Here is a 15,000-nt window from a genome sequence, read left to right as displayed (position 1 = left end):
TCTCAACTGTTCCTATCAATGTATTGTATGCAATTCTTGCTGGCTTCCCTTCCCATAAAAAATCTAAAAAACATTTTTTCAGTCTTTTTTCTGCCCACAATGGCATAGATGACACATATAAAACATACCATAATTTTGAAACCATAAAAACATTCAAAATTAAAACCTTCCCCTTCAAAGTTAAAGTTCTAAGTTTCCAAAAAATCAACCTTCTTTCAATACTTCCTAATAACTCCTCCCACATTGCTTCTCCTACCTTCTTTTCATCTACTCCCATTAAAACACCTAAAATCTTTATTTCTTTTGTTTCCTTAAAAGCAAAACTATTTGTCAAATCTTTTGCCCCACCAAATCTCATGTACACTGTTTTTTCTGCATTTACTTTTGCTCCTGATCCCTTACAAAACACATCTACGATTCTCATTGCTTTTTTCACACTCTCTAGATCCTTTACTATCACTGTAGTATCATCCGCATATTGAAATATTTTGTTCTTTTCTCCCTCAACACTTATTCCCTTGATACTCTTTTCCTGCTTTATGGCTAGACCTAGTGGTTCAGACACTAAAGAATATAAAAGAGCTGAAAGTGGACATCCTTGCCTTATAGATCTAGTTATTTTAAAACATTCTGTTAAAAAGCCATTACATTTAATTTTTGTTACTGCACCTTTGTATAAAATTTGTATCCATTTAATAAAATTCCCTCCAAATCCAAAACTTTTTAAAATATCAAATAAAAATTCATGTTCCACTCTGTCAAATGCTTTTTCAAAATCTAAACTAATTATATAACCTTCTTTGTTCTTGTCATTTATGTATCTTATTGTATCTTTTATACTTATTGTTGTGTCTGCTATGTCTCTTCCTTTCACTCCGTACACTTGATTGGTTTTAATTATACTTGGCATCACTTCTTTTAATCTGTTGGCTAAAATTTTTGACAAAATCTTTAAGTCAGTATTCAACATGGTAATTGGTCTGTAATTCTTCAAATCTATCTTCTCTCCTTTTTTCTTGTATATCAAACTCATTAAACCCATTCCCATTCTTTGATTCAGTTCTCCTTTGTTAAAAACCTCTACATATACTTCTTTTAAAATGCTGCTTAAAAAATCTTTTAAAACTATATAAAATTCACTCCCCAAACCATCTATACCTGGACTTTTCTTTTTGTTTAATTCACTTATTGCTCTTTTTATCTCTTCTTCTCTTATATCTTCATCACACTCTTTTTTGTCTTGTTCCCCAACTGTTGTTTTTATTTGTTTCAGTAACTCTAGTTTCTCTTCTTCTTTCACTCCCTCTGCACTAAACAAATTTTCATAGTATGCTTTTATTTCTTTTAGAATTCCCTCATTTGTTTCTACAACTACTCCATTATTTCCTCTTATTTCTTTTATCATTTTCGCTTTCCCTCTACTTTTTTCTAGATCAAAGAAAAACTTTGTACATTTCTCACCCTCCACCGTGTATTTTGCCTTACTTCTTAGTCTTGCTCCTTCATATTTCTCCTCTTCCATTTCTTTCAATTTTCCCTCTAATTCTTTTATTTTTTGTATATCTTCCCCATTCTCATTTATTTCTTTTTTCAAATTTTCTCTTATTTCTCTCTCCTTGTGTCTCTTGCTTTTCTGTATTAGCTTGCAGTACTTGATTGTAAATTTTTTAACTAAATATTTTGTATTTTCCCACCATAATCTTTTGTCTTCACTGTACATTTCGTTCTTCTTTTCTGTTTCAATAATTTCTCTAACACTTAAAACATAATCTTCATTCTTTAAAATCTCTGTATTTAAAACCCATACTCCCGGCCCTCTTTTCATTGAACTCCAGTCTAGGTGCATAAAAATTGGTTTATGGTCACTTAGGCTTGATAACTCATATTTCACATTACCAATAAATCCTTCCACGCTCCTTGTACATAATATAAAATCAATTCTTGTTTTGCACATAAAATTCCCCACTAATTGCCTCCTTGAATATTCTCTAATTTTTTCATTTCTTTCTCGCCATATATCAACCATGTTGTTTTCTTCCATTAATAATTTCAACTCTTTTCTTCCTTTGTCACTTTTAAAAACCATTCCCTCACCCATTTCAATTTTGCTAAAAACAGTATTAAAATCACCCATCATAATAACTTCTTTGTAATCTTTTAAAAATTCTCTTAAAATACTAAAATACTCTTTCTTTTCATTCTCTTCGTTTGGCGCGTGAACATTAACCACAACTATTGCTTTTGTTTCAAAAACCATTTCTACTGCCATACATTTCCCTTCTTTATCATTGTATATTTTTTTACATGTCACACCACTGTTTTCTTTTATTAAAATTGCTACACCTCTGCCCTGCCTATCATCCCCATTGTTATATAAAATCTCTCCATTCCATCTTTTCCTTATTTCAGTCATAAAACATTCCCTCCAGTTAGTTTCTTGTAATAAAATCACATCTTCATTCTTGAACATTTCTTTCATTTTCTCAAATTTTCTTACATCTAAAAGTCCTCTAGCATTAAAAGTAACACAACTAAAAACCATTAAAAGAAAGACATATAAATAACTAAAAACCATTACTCTTCATCTTCTCCCTCCATGTCCTTTAACACCTCAAACCTATTTTCACTTTTATCTAGGATCTTTAAAATAGTCTTTTTCCTTGCGTTAACAATATTTGGTTTTACCTTTACTAATCTTCTTCTTAATTGTCCTTTCCCCTCTCTGTCTTTGTCCATCGTTGTTTCTTCTTCACTTTCAGTCTCGCTTTGATCCTTCTCTTTATGTCCGTCTTTCTCCTCATCGCCCAAGTGACTTTTAAAACTGTCCGAAATGCCCATTACTGTCCATTGAGTGTCCTGTTCCATTGGTTGTTCTTTATCGTTCTCTTGTTCTCTTTCCTCTCTGATTCTCGCTGCTCCCTCCATTTCGTGTTGTAGTCTTTCCTCCTGTTGTCCTTCTTCAGTTTGTCCTTCCTCCTCGTTGTTTCCTTCATGCACCTGTCCGTCCATCCTATTTTCCCTACCTCCTTCCTCTTCCTCCATCCCACAGCCACATTTATTTAAAGTATTTCGGCAATCCGGGCACATGACAGCATTGCAGTCTCTTGCAAAATGCCCCCTCTCCTCGCACTTATAGCACTGGAATTCTGGGCAGTCTTTCAGTAGGTGATCTGGGCTCGTGCACAGCCGACAGGTTTTAACCTGGTGACTGTGCACCACCCTGAAATACTGTGGCCCTTCCTCTGTTTCCAGCCTTGTGCTATATGGCAGTGATGCCACCTCTTTGGGGAACCTCACTTTTAGGAACCTTGTTCCGTCCTCTATGTCAGTGCCCGGATACCTTCTTCTTTTTATTTTTGAGATGGGAGTAACTCTCCATCCTTCCAATTTTTCTAAAATTTCATCATCATCAAGATAGACGGGCAGGTGCATGAAGGAAACAACATAGTCTCTGTTTTGCAGATTTTTCACTTCACATTTCACTCCTTTTATTTCCAGTCCATCAGTAAGTTTGTCACACATTTCTTCTTTTTCCATTGTCAGTTCATATTCCTTTCCTTGTCTTGGTCTTAGCGCCAAAATTCCACCATGTCCACATAATTCCGTTACAGTTTTGATAATATCCTCCGCTCTTACCTCGATCACGTTTTCCACATTAACAATCACTGTAGCCTCTTTTAAATATTTCCTTTCACTGTTTTTGTTTCTCGCATCTCGGGTGTTTCCATCTCTCACTCGTGGTCGATTATCCAGTCCATTATCGTTTGCCTTGCGTGTTCCTCCTGCCAGTCCAGTGTCGAATGCCGTGCGTCTTCCTCCTGCCAGTCCATTGTCGTTTGCCTTGCGTGTTCCTCCTGCCAGTCCAGTGTCGATTGCCTTGCGCCTTCCTCCTGCCAGTCCATTGTCAATTACCTTGTGTGTTCCTCCAACCAGTCCAGTGTCGTTTGCCGTTAATCCGTCCATGATTTGCAAAAAAACAAAAACAAAAAACCACCCTCCAGCCAGCCAAAGCTGCTGTTAGGTGGTTTAAAAAACAAAGAAACAAACAAAAAGCGAACTTAAAGTAACAAAAACTCACAAAACAAACAAATTGACAAAAACAAAATGGGGGAGAGCCTTCCTCTCCCAACTACTGCCACACAACTTCCTGGATCGTACCACTCGGGCGTTCTCAAGGTGGTATGGCCGTAAGCGAAATCTGCTGCCAAAATTGGGCTATTTGAAGAAGAAAAAAAAGAGACTCTTTCAGGCTTTCTGAAGAAACTGAGAGACTATTTCAGGAATTTTGAGGGGAAAAAAGACAATTTAGGATTTTTGAAACATTTCATTGACTCTTTTTTTTTTTTTTTTTTTTTAAACAATAAAGCTTACAGCACCTGGTATTCCCAGGCGGTCTCCCATCCAAGTACTAACCAGGCCCGACCCTGCTTAGCTTCCGAGATCAGACGAGTTCGGGCGTTCTCAAGGTGGTATGGCCGTAAGCGAAATCTGCTGCCAAAATTGGGCTATTTGAATGGTTAGAACATTAGGGTTGTAAACTACATAAAGCTTACAGCACCTGGTATTCCCAGGCGGTCTCCCATCCAAGTACTAACCAGGCCCGACCCTGCTTAGCTTCCGAGATCAGACGAGTTCGGGCGTTCTCAAGGTGGTATGGCCGTAAGCGAAACCTGCTGCCAAAATTGGGCTATTTGAATGGTTAGAACATTAGGGTAGTAAACTACATAAAGCTTACAGCACCTGGTATTCCCAGGCGGTCTCCCATCCAAGTACTAACCAGGCCCGACCCTGCTTAGCTTCCGAGATCAGACGAGTTCGGGCGTTCTCAAGGTGGTATGGCCGTAAGCGAAATCTGCTGCCAAAATTGGGCTATTTGAATGGTTAGAACATTAGGGTAGTAAACTACATAAAGCTTACAGCACCTGGTATTCCCAGGCGGTCTCCCATCCAAGTACTAACCAGGCCCGACCCTGCTTAGCTTCCGAGATCAGACGAGTTCGGGCGTTCTCAAGGTGGTATGGCCGTAAGCGAAATCTGCTGCCAAAATTGGGCTATTTGAATGGTTAGAACATTAGGGTAGTAAACTACATAAAGCTTACAGCACCTGGTATTCCCAGGCGGTCTCCCATCCAAGTACTAACCAGGCCCGACCCTGCTTAGCTTCCGAGATCAGACGAGTTCGGGCGTTCTCAAGGTGGTATGGCCGTAAGCGAAATCTGCTGCCAAAATTGGGCTATTTGAATGGTTAGAACATTAGGGTAGTAAACTACATAAAGCTTACAGCACCTGGTATTCCCAGGCGGTCTCCCATCCAAGTACTAACCAGGCCCGACCCTGCTTAGCTTCCGAGATCAGACGAGTTCGGGCGTTCTCAAGGTGGTATGGCCGTAAGCGAAATCTGCAGCCAAAATTGGGCTATTTGAAGAAGAAAAAAAAGAGACTCTTTCAGGCTTTCTGAAGAAACTGAGAGACTATTTCAGGAATTTTGAGGGGAAAAAAGACAATTTAGGATTTTTGAAACATTTCATTGACTCTTTTTTTTTTTTTTAAACAATAAAGCTTACAGCACCTGGTATTCCCAGGCGGTCTCCCATCCAAGTACTAACCAGGCCCGACCCTGCTTAGCTTCCGAGATCAGACGAGTTCGGGCGTTCTCAAGGTGGTATGGCCGTAAGCGAAATCTGCTGCCAAAATTGGGCTATTTGAATGGTTAGAACATTAGGGTAGTAAACTACATAAAGCTTACAGCACCTGGTATTCCCAGGCGGTCTCCCATCCAAGTACTAACCAGGCCCGACCCTGCTTAGCTTCCGAGATCAGACGAGTTCGGGCGTTCTCAAGGTGGTATGGCCGTAAGCGAAATCTGCTGCCAAAATTGGGCTATTTGAATGGTTAGAACATTAGGGTAGTAAACTACATAAAGCTTACAGCACCTGGTATTCCCAGGCGGTCTCCCATCCAAGTACTAACCAGGCCCGACCCTGCTTAGCTTCCGAGATCAGACGAGTTCGGGCGTTCTCAAGGTGGTATGGCCGTAAGCGAAATCTGCAGCCAAAATTGGGCTATTTGAAGAAGAAAAAAAAGAGACTCTTTCAGGCTTTCTGAAGAAACTGAGAGACTATTTCAGGAATTTTGAGGGGAAAAAAGACAATTTAGGATTTTTGAAACATTTCATTGACTCTTTTTTTTTTTTTTAAACAATAAAGCTTACAGCACCTGGTATTCCCAGGCGGTCTCCCATCCAAGTACTAACCAGGCCCGACCCTGCTTAGCTTCCGAGATCAGACGAGTTCGGGCGTTCTCAAGGTGGTATGGCCGTAAGCGAAATCTGCTGCCAAAATTGGGCTATTTGAATGGTTAGAACATTAGGGTAGTAAACTACCTAAAGCTTACAGCACCTGGTATTCCCAGGCGGTCTCCCATCCAAGTACTAACCATGCCCGACCCTGCTTAGCTTCCGAGATCAGACGAGTTCGGGCGTTCTCAAGGTGGTATGGCCGTAAGCGAAATCTGCTGCCAAAATTGGGCTATTTGAATGGTTAGAACATTAGGGTAGTAAACTACATAAAGCTTACAGCACCTGGTATTCCCAGGCGGTCTCCCATCCAAGTACTAACCAGGCCCGACCCTGCTTAGCTTCCGAGATCAGACGAGTTCGGGCGTTCTCAAGGTGGTATGGCAGTAAGCGAAATCTGCTGCCAAAATTGGGCTATTTGAATGGTTAGAACATTAGGGTAGTAAACTACATAAAGCTTACAGCACCTGGTATTCCCAGGCGGTCTCCCATCCAAGTACTAACCAGGCCCGACCCTGCTTAGCTTCCGAGATCAGACGAGTTCGGGCGTTCTCAAGGTGGTATGGCCGTAAGCGAAATCTGCTGCCAAAATTGGGCTATTTGAATGGTTAGAACATTAGGGTAGTAAACTACATAAAGCTTACAGCACCTGGTATTCCCAGGCGGTCTCCCATCCAAGTACTAACCAGGCCCGACCCTGCTTAGCTTCCGAGATCAGACGAGTTCGGGCGTTCTCAAGGTGGTATGGCCGTAAGCGAAATCTGCTGCCAAAATTGGGCTATTTGAAGAAGAAAAAAAAGAGACTCTTTCAGGCTTTCTGAAGAAACTGAGAGACTATTTCAGGAATTTTGAGGGGAAAAAAGACAATTTAGGATTTTTGAAACATTTCATTGACTCTTTTTTTTTTTTTTTTTAAACAATAAAGCTTACAGCACCTGGTATTCCCAGGCGGTCTCCCATCCAAGTACTAACCAGGCCCGACCCTGCTTAGCTTCCGAGATCAGACGAGTTCGGGCGTTCTCAAGGTGGTATGGCCGTAAGCGAAATCTGCTGCCAAAATTGGGCTATTTGAATGGTTAGAACATTAGGGTTGTAAACTACATAAAGCTTACAGCACCTGGTATTCCCAGGCGGTCTCCCATCCAAGTACTAACCAGGCCCGACCCTGCTTAGCTTCCGAGATCAGACGAGTTCGGGCGTTCTCAAGGTGGTATGGCCGTAAGCGAAATCTGCTGCCAAAATTGGGCTATTTGAATGGTTAGAACATTAGGGTAGTAAACTACAAAAAGCTTACAGCACCTGGTATTCCCAGGCGGTCTCCCATCCAAGTACTAACCAGGCCCGACCCTGCTTAGCTTCCGAGATCAGACGAGTTCGGGCGTTCTCAAGGTGGTATGGCCGTAAGCGAAATCTGCTGCCAAAATTGGGCTATTTGAATGGTTAGAACATTAGGGTAGTAAACTACATAAAGCTTACAGCACCTGGTATTCCCAGGCGGTCTCCCATCCAAGTACTAACCAGGCCCGACCCTGCTTAGCTTCCGAGATCAGACGAGTTCGGGCGTTCTCAAGGTGGTATGGCCGTAAGCGAAATCTGCTGCCAAAATTGGGCTATTTGAATGGTTAGAACATTAGGGTAGTAAACTACATAAAGCTTACAGCACCTGGTATTCCCAGGCGGTCTCCCATCCAAGTACTAACCAGGCCCGACCCTGCTTAGCTTCCGAGATCAGACGAGTTCGGGCGTTCTCAAGGTGGTATGGCCGTAAGCGAAATCTGCTGCCAAAATTGGGCTATTTGAAGAAGAAAAAAAAGAGACTCTTTCAGGCTTTCTGAAGAAACTGAGAGACTATTTCAGGAATTTTGAGGGGAAAAAAGACAATTTAGGATTTTTGAAACATTTCATTGACTCTTTTTTTTTTTTTTTTTTTAAACAATAAAGCTTACAGCACCTGGTATTCCCAGGCGGTCTCCCATCCAAGTACTAACCAGGCCCGACCCTGCTTAGCTTCCGAGATCAGACGAGTTCGGGCGTTCTCAAGGTGGTATGGCCGTAAGCGAAATCTGCTGCCAAAATTGGGCTATTTGAATGGTTAGAACATTAGGGTAGTAAACTACATAAAGCTTACAGCACCTGGTATTCCCAGGCGGTCTCCCATCCAAGTACTAACCAGGCCCGACCCTGCTTAGCTTCCGAGATCAGACGAGTTCGGGCGTTCTCAAGGTGGTATGGCCGTAAGCGAAATCTGCTGCCAAAATTGGGCTATTTGAATGGTTAGAACATTAGGGTAGTAAACTACATAAAGCTTACAGCACCTGGTATTCCCAGGCGGTCTCCCATCCAAGTACTAACCAGGCCCGACCCTGCTTAGCTTCCGAGATCAGACGAGTTCGGGCGTTCTCAAGGTGGTATGGCCGTAAGCGAAATCTGCAGCCAAAATTGGGCTATTTGAAGAAGAAAAAAAAGAGACTCTTTCAGGCTTTCTGAAGAAACTGAGAGACTATTTCAGGAATTTTGAGGGGAAAAAAGACAATTTAGGATTTTTGAAACATTTCATTGACTCTTTTTTTTTTTTTTAAACAATAAAGCTTACAGCACCTGGTATTCCCAGGCGGTCTCCCATCCAAGTACTAACCAGGCCCGACCCTGCTTAGCTTCCGAGATCAGACGAGTTCGGGCGTTCTCAAGGTGGTATGGCCGTAAGCGAAATCTGCTGCCAAAATTGGGCTATTTGAATGGTTAGAACATTAGGGTAGTAAACTACATAAAGCTTACAGCACCTGGTATTCCCAGGCGGTCTCCCATCCAAGTACTAACCAGGCCCGACCCTGCTTAGCTTCCGAGATCAGACGAGTTCGGGCGTTCTCAAGGTGGTATGGCCGTAAGCGAAATCTGCTGCCAAAATTGGGCTATTTGAATGGTTAGAACATTAGGGTAGTAAACTACATAAAGCTTACAGCACCTGGTATTCCCAGGCGGTCTCCCATCCAAGTACTAACCAGGCCCGACCCTGCTTAGCTTCCGAGATCAGACGAGTTCGGGCGTTCTCAAGGTGGTATGGCCGTAAGCGAAATCTGCAGCCAAAATTGGGCTATTTGAAGAAGAAAAAAAAGAGACTCTTTCAGGCTTTCTGAAGAAACTGAGAGACTATTTCAGGAATTTTGAGGGGAAAAAAGACAATTTAGGATTTTTGAAACATTTCATTGACTCTTTTTTTTTTTTTTAAACAATAAAGCTTACAGCACCTGGTATTCCCAGGCGGTCTCCCATCCAAGTACTAACCAGGCCCGACCCTGCTTAGCTTCCGAGATCAGACGAGTTCGGGCGTTCTCAAGGTGGTATGGCCGTAAGCGAAATCTGCTGCCAAAATTGGGCTATTTGAATGGTTAGAACATTAGGGTAGTAAACTACCTAAAGCTTACAGCACCTGGTATTCCCAGGCGGTCTCCCATCCAAGTACTAACCATGCCCGACCCTGCTTAGCTTCCGAGATCAGACGAGTTCGGGCGTTCTCAAGGTGGTATGGCCGTAAGCGAAATCTGCTGCCAAAATTGGGCTATTTGAATGGTTAGAACATTAGGGTAGTAAACTACATAAAGCTTACAGCACCTGGTATTCCCAGGCGGTCTCCCATCCAAGTACTAACCAGGCCCGACCCTGCTTAGCTTCCGAGATCAGACGAGTTCGGGCGTTCTCAAGGTGGTATGGCAGTAAGCGAAATCTGCTGCCAAAATTGGGCTATTTGAATGGTTAGAACATTAGGGTAGTAAACTACATAAAGCTTACAGCACCTGGTATTCCCAGGCGGTCTCCCATCCAAGTACTAACCAGGCCCGACCCTGCTTAGCTTCCGAGATCAGACGAGTTCGGGCGTTCTCAAGGTGGTATGGCCGTAAGCGAAATCTGCTGCCAAAATTGGGCTATTTGAATGGTTAGAACATTAGGGTAGTAAACTACATAAAGCTTACAGCACCTGGTATTCCCAGGCGGTCTCCCATCCAAGTACTAACCAGGCCCGACCCTGCTTAGCTTCCGAGATCAGACGAGTTCGGGCGTTCTCAAGGTGGTATGGCCGTAAGCGAAATCTGCTGCCAAAATTGGGCTATTTGAAGAAGAAAAAAAAGAGACTCTTTCAGGCTTTCTGAAGAAACTGAGAGACTATTTCAGGAATTTTGAGGGGAAAAAAGACAATTTAGGATTTTTGAAAGATTTCATTGACTCTTTTTTTTTTTTTTTTTTAAACAATAAAGCTTACAGCACCTGGTATTCCCAGGCGGTCTCCCATCCAAGTACTAACCAGGCCCGACCCTGCTTAGCTTCCGAGATCAGACGAGTTCGGGCGTTCTCAAGGTGGTATGGCCGTAAGCGAAATCTGCTGCCAAAATTGGGCTATTTGAATGGTTAGAACATTAGGGTTGTAAACTACATAAAGCTTACAGCACCTGGTATTCCCAGGCGGTCTCCCATCCAAGTACTAACCAGGCCCGACCCTGCTTAGCTTCCGAGATCAGACGAGTTCGGGCGTTCTCAAGGTGGTATGGCCGTAAGCGAAATCTGCTGCCAAAATTGGGCTATTTGAATGGTTAGAACATTAGGGTAGTAAACTACAAAAAGCTTACAGCACCTGGTATTCCCAGGCGGTCTCCCATCCAAGTACTAACCAGGCCCGACCCTGCTTAGCTTCCGAGATCAGACGAGTTCGGGCGTTCTCAAGGTGGTATGGCCGTAAGCGAAATCTGCTGCCAAAATTGGGCTATTTGAATGGTTAGAACATTAGGGTAGTAAACTACATAAAGCTTACAGCACCTGGTATTCCCAGGCGGTCTCCCATCCAAGTACTAACCAGGCCCGACCCTGCTTAGCTTCCGAGATCAGACGAGTTCGGGCGTTCTCAAGGTGGTATGGCCGTAAGCGAAATCTGCTGCCAAAATTGGGCTATTTGAATGGTTAGAACATTAGGGTAGTAAACTACATAAAGCTTACAGCACCTGGTATTCCCAGGCGGTCTCCCATCCAAGTACTAACCAGGCCCGACCCTGCTTAGCTTCCGAGATCAGACGAGTTCGGGCGTTCTCAAGGTGGTATGGCCGTAAGCGAAATCTGCTGCCAAAATTGGGCTATTTGAAGAAGAAAAAAAAGAGACTCTTTCAGGCTTTCTGAAGAAACTGAGAGACTATTTCAGGAATTTTGAGGGGAAAAAAGACAATTTAGGATTTTTGAAACATTTCATTGACTCTTTTTTTTTTTTTTTTTTTTTAAACAATAAAGCTTACAGCACCTGGTATTCCCAGGCGGTCTCCCATCCAAGTACTAACCAGGCCCGACCCTGCTTAGCTTCCGAGATCAGACGAGTTCGGGCGTTCTCAAGGTGGTATGGCCGTAAGCGAAATCTGCTGCCAAAATTGGGCTATTTGAATGGTTAGAACATTAGGGTAGTAAACTACATAAAGCTTACAGCACCTGGTATTCCCAGGCGGTCTCCCATCCAAGTACTAACCAGGCCCGACCCTGCTTAGCTTCCGAGATCAGACGAGTTCGGGCGTTCTCAAGGTGGTATGGCCGTAAGCGAAATCTGCTGCCAAAATTGGGCTATTTGAATGGTTAGAACATTAGGGTAGTAAACTACATAAAGCTTACAGCACCTGGTATTCCCAGGCGGTCTCCCATCCAAGTACTAACCAGGCCCGACCCTGCTTAGCTTCCGAGATCAGACGAGTTCGGGCGTTCTCAAGGTGGTATGGCCGTAAGCGAAATCTGCTGCCAAAATTGGGCTATTTGAATGGTTAGAACATTAGGGTAGTAAACTACATAAAGCTTACAGCACCTGGTATTCCCAGGCGGTCTCCCATCCAAGTACTAACCAGGCCCGACCCTGCTTAGCTTCCGAGATCAGACGAGTTCGGGCGTTCTCAAGGTGGTATGGCCGTAAGCGAAATCTGCTGCCAAAATTGGGCTATTTGAATGGTTAGAACATTAGGGTAGTAAACTACATAAAGCTTACAGCACCTGGTATTCCCAGGCGGTCTCCCATCCAAGTACTAACCAGGCCCGACCCTGCTTAGCTTCCGAGATCAGACGAGTTCGGGCGTTCTCAAGGTGGTATGGCCGTAAGCGAAATCTGCTGCCAAAATTGGGCTATTTGAATGGTTAGAACATTAGGGTAGTAAACTACATAAAGCTTACAGCACCTGGTATTCCCAGGCGGTCTCCCATCCAAGTACTAACCAGGCCCGACCCTGCTTAGCTTCCGAGATCAGGCGAGTTCGGGCGTTCTCAAGGTGGTATGGCCGTAAGCGAAATCTGCTGCCAAAATTGGGCTATTTGAATGGTTAGAACATTAGGGTAGTAAACTACATAAAGCTTACAGCACCTGGTATTCCCAGGCGGTCTCCCATCCAAGTACTAACCAGGCCCGACCCTGCTTAGCTTCCGAGATCAGACGAGTTCGGGCGTTCTCAAGGTGGTATGGCCGTAAGCGAAATCTGCTGCCAAAATTGGGCTATTTGAATGGTTAGAACATTAGGGTAGTAAACTACATAAAGCTTACAGCACCTGGTATTCCCAGGCGGTCTCCCATCCAAGTACTAACCAGGCCCGACCCTGCTTAGCTTCCGAGATCAGACGAGTTCGGGCGTTCTCAAGGTGGTATGGCCGTAAGCGAAATCTGCTGCCAAAATTGGGCTATTTGAATGGTTAGAACATTAGGGTAGTAAACTACATAAAGCTTACAGCACCTGGTATTCCCAGGCGGTCTCCCATCCAAGTACTAACCAGGCCCGACCCTGCTTAGCTTCCGAGATCAGACGAGTTCGGGCGTTCTCAAGGTGGTATGGCCGTAAGCGAAATCTGCTGCCAAAATTGGGCTATTTGAAGAAGAAAAAAAAGAGACTCTTTCAGGCTTTCTGAAGAAACTGAGAGACTATTTCAGGAATTTTGAGGGGAAAAAAGACAATTTATGATTTTTGAAACATTTCATTGACTCTTTTTTTTTTTTTTTTTTTAAACAATAAAGCTTACAGCACCTGGTATTCCCAGGCGGTCTCCCATCCAAGTACTAACCAGGCCCGACCCTGCTTAGCTTCCGAGATCAGACGAGTTCGGGCGTTCTCAAGGTGGTATGGCCGTAAGCGAAATCTGCTGCCAAAATTGGGCTATTTGAATGGTTAGAACATTAGGGTTGTAAACTACATAAAGCTTACAGCACCTGGTATTCCCAGGCGGTCTCCCATCCAAGTACTAACCAGGCCCGACCCTGCTTAGCTTCCGAGATCAGACGAGTTCGGGCGTTCTCAAGGTGGTATGGCCGTAAGCGAAATCTGCTGCCAAAATTGGGCTATTTGAATGGTTAGAACATTAGGGTAGTAAACTACATAAAGCTTACAGCACCTGGTATTCCCAGGCGGTCTCCCATCCAAGTACTAACCAGGCCCGACCCTGCTTAGCTTCCGAGATCAGACGAGTTCGGGCGTTCTCAAGGTGGTATGGCCGTAAGCGAAATCTGCTGCCAAAATTGGGCTATTTGAATGGTTAGAACATTAGGGTAGTAAACTACATAAAGCTTACAGCACCTGGTATTCCCAGGCGGTCTCCCATCCAAGTACTAACCAGGCCCGACCCTGCTTAGCTTCCGAGATCAGACGAGTTCGGGCGTTCTCAAGGTGGTATGGCCGTAAGCGAAATCTGCTGCCAAAATTGGGCTATTTGAATGGTTAGAACATTAGGGTAGTAAACTACATAAAGCTTACAGCACCTGGTATTCCCAGGCGGTCTCCCATCCAAGTACTAACCAGGCCCGACCCTGCTTAGCTTCCGAGATCAGACGAGTTCGGGCGTTCTCAAGGTGGTATGGCCGTAAGCGAAATCTGCTGCCAAAATTGGGCTATTTGAATGGTTAGAACATTAGGGTAGTAAACTACATAAAGCTTACAGCACCTGGTATTCCCAGGCGGTCTCCCATCCAAGTACTAACCAGGCCCGACCCTGCTTAGCTTCCGAGATCAGACGAGTTCGGGCGTTCTCAAGGTGGTATGGCCGTAAGCGGAATCTGCTGCCAAAATTGGGCTATTTGAATGGTTAGAACATTAGGGTAGTAAACTACATAAAGCTTACAGCACCTGGTATTCCCAGGCGGTCTCCCATCCAAGTACTAACCAGGCCCGACCCTGCTTAGCTTCCGAGATCAGACGAGTTCGGGCGTTCTCAAGGTGGTATGGCCGTAAGCGAAATCTGCTGCCAAAATTGGGCTATTTGAATGGTTAGAACATTAGGGTAGTAAACTACATAAAGCTTACAGCACCTGGTATTCCCAGGCGGTCTCCCATCCAAGTACTAACCAGGCCCGACCCTGCTTAGCTTCCGAGATCAGACGAGTTCGGGCGTTCTCAAGGTGGTATGGCCGTAAGCGAAATCTGCTGCCAAAATTGGGCTATTTGAATGGTTAGAACATTAGGGTAGTAAACTACATAAAGCTTACAGCACCTGGTATTCCCAGGCGGTCTCCCATCCAAGTACTAACCAGGCCCGACCCTGCTTAGCTTCCGAGATCAGACGAGTTCGGGCGTTCTCAAGGTGGTATGGCCGTAAGCGAAATCTGCTGCCAAAATTGGGCTATTTGAATGGTTAGAACATTAGGGTAGTAAACTACATAAAGCTTACAGCACCTGGTATTCCCAGGCGGTCTCCCATCCAAGTACTAACCAGGCCCG

The 15,000-nt window shown here is 44.0% G+C and overlaps 1 protein-coding gene and 54 non-coding genes across 55 annotated transcripts in view; all 55 read right to left on the bottom strand.

Moving 5' to 3' along the window:
* Window positions 1-3,963, bottom strand: part of LOC148993598 (uncharacterized) — a 5,229-nt gene extending 1,266 nt beyond the window's left edge. The window contains exon 1 of the mRNA XM_089128061.1: window positions 1-3,963. This exon is cut by the window's left edge and continues 1,266 nt beyond it. Coding sequence (XP_088984187.1) covers window positions 2,575-3,963 — 1,389 coding nt within the window. The 3' untranslated portion in view covers window positions 1-2,574.
* A 401-nt stretch (window positions 3,964-4,364) lies between these two features.
* On the bottom strand, window positions 4,365-4,483 carry LOC120459690 (5S ribosomal RNA). The gene has a single exon (XR_005617790.1). It is a non-coding gene; the product is annotated as a 5S ribosomal RNA (ribosomal RNA).
* A 63-nt stretch (window positions 4,484-4,546) lies between these two features.
* On the bottom strand, window positions 4,547-4,665 carry LOC148993597 (5S ribosomal RNA). The gene has a single exon (XR_016159257.1). It is a non-coding gene; the product is annotated as a 5S ribosomal RNA (ribosomal RNA).
* A 63-nt stretch (window positions 4,666-4,728) lies between these two features.
* On the bottom strand, window positions 4,729-4,847 carry LOC148993596 (5S ribosomal RNA). Its single transcript, XR_016159256.1, has one exon. It is a non-coding gene; the product is annotated as a 5S ribosomal RNA (ribosomal RNA).
* Window positions 4,848-4,910: 63 nt separating this feature from the next.
* LOC120459355 (5S ribosomal RNA) lies at window positions 4,911-5,029 on the bottom strand. Its single transcript, XR_005617473.2, has one exon. It is a non-coding gene; the product is annotated as a 5S ribosomal RNA (ribosomal RNA).
* A 63-nt stretch (window positions 5,030-5,092) lies between these two features.
* On the bottom strand, window positions 5,093-5,211 carry LOC120459343 (5S ribosomal RNA). Its single transcript, XR_005617462.2, has one exon. It is a non-coding gene; the product is annotated as a 5S ribosomal RNA (ribosomal RNA).
* Window positions 5,212-5,274: 63 nt separating this feature from the next.
* Window positions 5,275-5,393, bottom strand: LOC120459331 (5S ribosomal RNA). Its single transcript, XR_005617451.2, has one exon. It is a non-coding gene; the product is annotated as a 5S ribosomal RNA (ribosomal RNA).
* A 164-nt stretch (window positions 5,394-5,557) lies between these two features.
* Window positions 5,558-5,676, bottom strand: LOC148993595 (5S ribosomal RNA). Its single transcript, XR_016159255.1, has one exon. It is a non-coding gene; the product is annotated as a 5S ribosomal RNA (ribosomal RNA).
* A 63-nt stretch (window positions 5,677-5,739) lies between these two features.
* LOC148993594 (5S ribosomal RNA) lies at window positions 5,740-5,858 on the bottom strand. The gene has a single exon (XR_016159254.1). It is a non-coding gene; the product is annotated as a 5S ribosomal RNA (ribosomal RNA).
* A 63-nt stretch (window positions 5,859-5,921) lies between these two features.
* On the bottom strand, window positions 5,922-6,040 carry LOC148993593 (5S ribosomal RNA). The gene has a single exon (XR_016159253.1). It is a non-coding gene; the product is annotated as a 5S ribosomal RNA (ribosomal RNA).
* Window positions 6,041-6,204: 164 nt separating this feature from the next.
* LOC148993592 (5S ribosomal RNA) lies at window positions 6,205-6,323 on the bottom strand. Its single transcript, XR_016159252.1, has one exon. It is a non-coding gene; the product is annotated as a 5S ribosomal RNA (ribosomal RNA).
* A 63-nt stretch (window positions 6,324-6,386) lies between these two features.
* On the bottom strand, window positions 6,387-6,505 carry LOC148993591 (5S ribosomal RNA). Its single transcript, XR_016163322.1, has one exon. It is a non-coding gene; the product is annotated as a 5S ribosomal RNA (ribosomal RNA).
* Window positions 6,506-6,568: 63 nt separating this feature from the next.
* LOC148993590 (5S ribosomal RNA) lies at window positions 6,569-6,687 on the bottom strand. Its single transcript, XR_016162435.1, has one exon. It is a non-coding gene; the product is annotated as a 5S ribosomal RNA (ribosomal RNA).
* Window positions 6,688-6,750: 63 nt separating this feature from the next.
* On the bottom strand, window positions 6,751-6,869 carry LOC148993589 (5S ribosomal RNA). The gene has a single exon (XR_016159251.1). It is a non-coding gene; the product is annotated as a 5S ribosomal RNA (ribosomal RNA).
* Window positions 6,870-6,932: 63 nt separating this feature from the next.
* LOC148993588 (5S ribosomal RNA) lies at window positions 6,933-7,051 on the bottom strand. Its single transcript, XR_016159249.1, has one exon. It is a non-coding gene; the product is annotated as a 5S ribosomal RNA (ribosomal RNA).
* Window positions 7,052-7,218: 167 nt separating this feature from the next.
* Window positions 7,219-7,337, bottom strand: LOC148993587 (5S ribosomal RNA). Its single transcript, XR_016159248.1, has one exon. It is a non-coding gene; the product is annotated as a 5S ribosomal RNA (ribosomal RNA).
* Window positions 7,338-7,400: 63 nt separating this feature from the next.
* On the bottom strand, window positions 7,401-7,519 carry LOC148993586 (5S ribosomal RNA). Its single transcript, XR_016159247.1, has one exon. It is a non-coding gene; the product is annotated as a 5S ribosomal RNA (ribosomal RNA).
* A 63-nt stretch (window positions 7,520-7,582) lies between these two features.
* Window positions 7,583-7,701, bottom strand: LOC148993585 (5S ribosomal RNA). The gene has a single exon (XR_016159246.1). It is a non-coding gene; the product is annotated as a 5S ribosomal RNA (ribosomal RNA).
* A 63-nt stretch (window positions 7,702-7,764) lies between these two features.
* LOC148993584 (5S ribosomal RNA) lies at window positions 7,765-7,883 on the bottom strand. The gene has a single exon (XR_016159245.1). It is a non-coding gene; the product is annotated as a 5S ribosomal RNA (ribosomal RNA).
* A 63-nt stretch (window positions 7,884-7,946) lies between these two features.
* On the bottom strand, window positions 7,947-8,065 carry LOC148993583 (5S ribosomal RNA). Its single transcript, XR_016159244.1, has one exon. It is a non-coding gene; the product is annotated as a 5S ribosomal RNA (ribosomal RNA).
* A 169-nt stretch (window positions 8,066-8,234) lies between these two features.
* LOC148993582 (5S ribosomal RNA) lies at window positions 8,235-8,353 on the bottom strand. The gene has a single exon (XR_016159243.1). It is a non-coding gene; the product is annotated as a 5S ribosomal RNA (ribosomal RNA).
* Window positions 8,354-8,416: 63 nt separating this feature from the next.
* Window positions 8,417-8,535, bottom strand: LOC148993581 (5S ribosomal RNA). The gene has a single exon (XR_016159242.1). It is a non-coding gene; the product is annotated as a 5S ribosomal RNA (ribosomal RNA).
* A 63-nt stretch (window positions 8,536-8,598) lies between these two features.
* Window positions 8,599-8,717, bottom strand: LOC148993580 (5S ribosomal RNA). Its single transcript, XR_016159241.1, has one exon. It is a non-coding gene; the product is annotated as a 5S ribosomal RNA (ribosomal RNA).
* Window positions 8,718-8,881: 164 nt separating this feature from the next.
* Window positions 8,882-9,000, bottom strand: LOC148993579 (5S ribosomal RNA). The gene has a single exon (XR_016159240.1). It is a non-coding gene; the product is annotated as a 5S ribosomal RNA (ribosomal RNA).
* Window positions 9,001-9,063: 63 nt separating this feature from the next.
* On the bottom strand, window positions 9,064-9,182 carry LOC148993578 (5S ribosomal RNA). The gene has a single exon (XR_016159238.1). It is a non-coding gene; the product is annotated as a 5S ribosomal RNA (ribosomal RNA).
* A 63-nt stretch (window positions 9,183-9,245) lies between these two features.
* LOC148993577 (5S ribosomal RNA) lies at window positions 9,246-9,364 on the bottom strand. Its single transcript, XR_016159237.1, has one exon. It is a non-coding gene; the product is annotated as a 5S ribosomal RNA (ribosomal RNA).
* Window positions 9,365-9,528: 164 nt separating this feature from the next.
* Window positions 9,529-9,647, bottom strand: LOC148993576 (5S ribosomal RNA). Its single transcript, XR_016159236.1, has one exon. It is a non-coding gene; the product is annotated as a 5S ribosomal RNA (ribosomal RNA).
* A 63-nt stretch (window positions 9,648-9,710) lies between these two features.
* On the bottom strand, window positions 9,711-9,829 carry LOC148993575 (5S ribosomal RNA). Its single transcript, XR_016163321.1, has one exon. It is a non-coding gene; the product is annotated as a 5S ribosomal RNA (ribosomal RNA).
* Window positions 9,830-9,892: 63 nt separating this feature from the next.
* On the bottom strand, window positions 9,893-10,011 carry LOC148993574 (5S ribosomal RNA). Its single transcript, XR_016162434.1, has one exon. It is a non-coding gene; the product is annotated as a 5S ribosomal RNA (ribosomal RNA).
* A 63-nt stretch (window positions 10,012-10,074) lies between these two features.
* On the bottom strand, window positions 10,075-10,193 carry LOC148993573 (5S ribosomal RNA). The gene has a single exon (XR_016159235.1). It is a non-coding gene; the product is annotated as a 5S ribosomal RNA (ribosomal RNA).
* A 63-nt stretch (window positions 10,194-10,256) lies between these two features.
* LOC148993572 (5S ribosomal RNA) lies at window positions 10,257-10,375 on the bottom strand. The gene has a single exon (XR_016159234.1). It is a non-coding gene; the product is annotated as a 5S ribosomal RNA (ribosomal RNA).
* A 168-nt stretch (window positions 10,376-10,543) lies between these two features.
* Window positions 10,544-10,662, bottom strand: LOC148993571 (5S ribosomal RNA). Its single transcript, XR_016159233.1, has one exon. It is a non-coding gene; the product is annotated as a 5S ribosomal RNA (ribosomal RNA).
* A 63-nt stretch (window positions 10,663-10,725) lies between these two features.
* On the bottom strand, window positions 10,726-10,844 carry LOC148993570 (5S ribosomal RNA). Its single transcript, XR_016159232.1, has one exon. It is a non-coding gene; the product is annotated as a 5S ribosomal RNA (ribosomal RNA).
* A 63-nt stretch (window positions 10,845-10,907) lies between these two features.
* LOC148993569 (5S ribosomal RNA) lies at window positions 10,908-11,026 on the bottom strand. Its single transcript, XR_016159231.1, has one exon. It is a non-coding gene; the product is annotated as a 5S ribosomal RNA (ribosomal RNA).
* A 63-nt stretch (window positions 11,027-11,089) lies between these two features.
* On the bottom strand, window positions 11,090-11,208 carry LOC148993568 (5S ribosomal RNA). Its single transcript, XR_016159230.1, has one exon. It is a non-coding gene; the product is annotated as a 5S ribosomal RNA (ribosomal RNA).
* A 63-nt stretch (window positions 11,209-11,271) lies between these two features.
* LOC148993567 (5S ribosomal RNA) lies at window positions 11,272-11,390 on the bottom strand. Its single transcript, XR_016159229.1, has one exon. It is a non-coding gene; the product is annotated as a 5S ribosomal RNA (ribosomal RNA).
* Window positions 11,391-11,561: 171 nt separating this feature from the next.
* On the bottom strand, window positions 11,562-11,680 carry LOC148993566 (5S ribosomal RNA). Its single transcript, XR_016159227.1, has one exon. It is a non-coding gene; the product is annotated as a 5S ribosomal RNA (ribosomal RNA).
* Window positions 11,681-11,743: 63 nt separating this feature from the next.
* LOC148993565 (5S ribosomal RNA) lies at window positions 11,744-11,862 on the bottom strand. Its single transcript, XR_016159226.1, has one exon. It is a non-coding gene; the product is annotated as a 5S ribosomal RNA (ribosomal RNA).
* A 63-nt stretch (window positions 11,863-11,925) lies between these two features.
* Window positions 11,926-12,044, bottom strand: LOC148993564 (5S ribosomal RNA). The gene has a single exon (XR_016159225.1). It is a non-coding gene; the product is annotated as a 5S ribosomal RNA (ribosomal RNA).
* A 63-nt stretch (window positions 12,045-12,107) lies between these two features.
* LOC148993563 (5S ribosomal RNA) lies at window positions 12,108-12,226 on the bottom strand. Its single transcript, XR_016159224.1, has one exon. It is a non-coding gene; the product is annotated as a 5S ribosomal RNA (ribosomal RNA).
* A 63-nt stretch (window positions 12,227-12,289) lies between these two features.
* LOC148993562 (5S ribosomal RNA) lies at window positions 12,290-12,408 on the bottom strand. Its single transcript, XR_016159223.1, has one exon. It is a non-coding gene; the product is annotated as a 5S ribosomal RNA (ribosomal RNA).
* A 63-nt stretch (window positions 12,409-12,471) lies between these two features.
* On the bottom strand, window positions 12,472-12,590 carry LOC148993561 (5S ribosomal RNA). Its single transcript, XR_016162420.1, has one exon. It is a non-coding gene; the product is annotated as a 5S ribosomal RNA (ribosomal RNA).
* A 63-nt stretch (window positions 12,591-12,653) lies between these two features.
* LOC148993560 (5S ribosomal RNA) lies at window positions 12,654-12,772 on the bottom strand. The gene has a single exon (XR_016159222.1). It is a non-coding gene; the product is annotated as a 5S ribosomal RNA (ribosomal RNA).
* Window positions 12,773-12,835: 63 nt separating this feature from the next.
* LOC148993559 (5S ribosomal RNA) lies at window positions 12,836-12,954 on the bottom strand. The gene has a single exon (XR_016159221.1). It is a non-coding gene; the product is annotated as a 5S ribosomal RNA (ribosomal RNA).
* Window positions 12,955-13,017: 63 nt separating this feature from the next.
* Window positions 13,018-13,136, bottom strand: LOC148993558 (5S ribosomal RNA). Its single transcript, XR_016159220.1, has one exon. It is a non-coding gene; the product is annotated as a 5S ribosomal RNA (ribosomal RNA).
* A 169-nt stretch (window positions 13,137-13,305) lies between these two features.
* LOC148993557 (5S ribosomal RNA) lies at window positions 13,306-13,424 on the bottom strand. The gene has a single exon (XR_016159219.1). It is a non-coding gene; the product is annotated as a 5S ribosomal RNA (ribosomal RNA).
* A 63-nt stretch (window positions 13,425-13,487) lies between these two features.
* On the bottom strand, window positions 13,488-13,606 carry LOC148993556 (5S ribosomal RNA). Its single transcript, XR_016159218.1, has one exon. It is a non-coding gene; the product is annotated as a 5S ribosomal RNA (ribosomal RNA).
* Window positions 13,607-13,669: 63 nt separating this feature from the next.
* On the bottom strand, window positions 13,670-13,788 carry LOC148993555 (5S ribosomal RNA). Its single transcript, XR_016159216.1, has one exon. It is a non-coding gene; the product is annotated as a 5S ribosomal RNA (ribosomal RNA).
* A 63-nt stretch (window positions 13,789-13,851) lies between these two features.
* On the bottom strand, window positions 13,852-13,970 carry LOC148993554 (5S ribosomal RNA). The gene has a single exon (XR_016159215.1). It is a non-coding gene; the product is annotated as a 5S ribosomal RNA (ribosomal RNA).
* A 63-nt stretch (window positions 13,971-14,033) lies between these two features.
* On the bottom strand, window positions 14,034-14,152 carry LOC148993553 (5S ribosomal RNA). Its single transcript, XR_016159214.1, has one exon. It is a non-coding gene; the product is annotated as a 5S ribosomal RNA (ribosomal RNA).
* Window positions 14,153-14,215: 63 nt separating this feature from the next.
* On the bottom strand, window positions 14,216-14,334 carry LOC148993552 (5S ribosomal RNA). The gene has a single exon (XR_016159213.1). It is a non-coding gene; the product is annotated as a 5S ribosomal RNA (ribosomal RNA).
* A 63-nt stretch (window positions 14,335-14,397) lies between these two features.
* Window positions 14,398-14,516, bottom strand: LOC148993551 (5S ribosomal RNA). Its single transcript, XR_016159212.1, has one exon. It is a non-coding gene; the product is annotated as a 5S ribosomal RNA (ribosomal RNA).
* Window positions 14,517-14,579: 63 nt separating this feature from the next.
* On the bottom strand, window positions 14,580-14,698 carry LOC148993550 (5S ribosomal RNA). The gene has a single exon (XR_016159210.1). It is a non-coding gene; the product is annotated as a 5S ribosomal RNA (ribosomal RNA).
* Window positions 14,699-14,761: 63 nt separating this feature from the next.
* Window positions 14,762-14,880, bottom strand: LOC148993549 (5S ribosomal RNA). The gene has a single exon (XR_016159209.1). It is a non-coding gene; the product is annotated as a 5S ribosomal RNA (ribosomal RNA).
* A 63-nt stretch (window positions 14,881-14,943) lies between these two features.
* Window positions 14,944-15,000, bottom strand: part of LOC148993548 (5S ribosomal RNA) — a 119-nt gene continuing 62 nt past the window's right edge. Inside the window, exon 1 of the ribosomal RNA XR_016159208.1 lies at window positions 14,944-15,000. This exon is cut by the window's right edge and continues 62 nt beyond it. This is a non-coding gene — a ribosomal RNA (5S ribosomal RNA).

The sequence above is a fragment of the Pimephales promelas genome, chromosome 3 (assembly GCF_988280905.1).
Source record: "Pimephales promelas chromosome 3, fPimPro1.hap1.1, whole genome shotgun sequence".
Classification (NCBI taxonomy): Eukaryota; Metazoa; Chordata; class Actinopteri; order Cypriniformes; family Leuciscidae; genus Pimephales; species Pimephales promelas.
The sequence above is the reverse complement of the archived record's forward strand: the minus strand, read 5'-3'. Positions and strand labels throughout refer to the sequence as shown.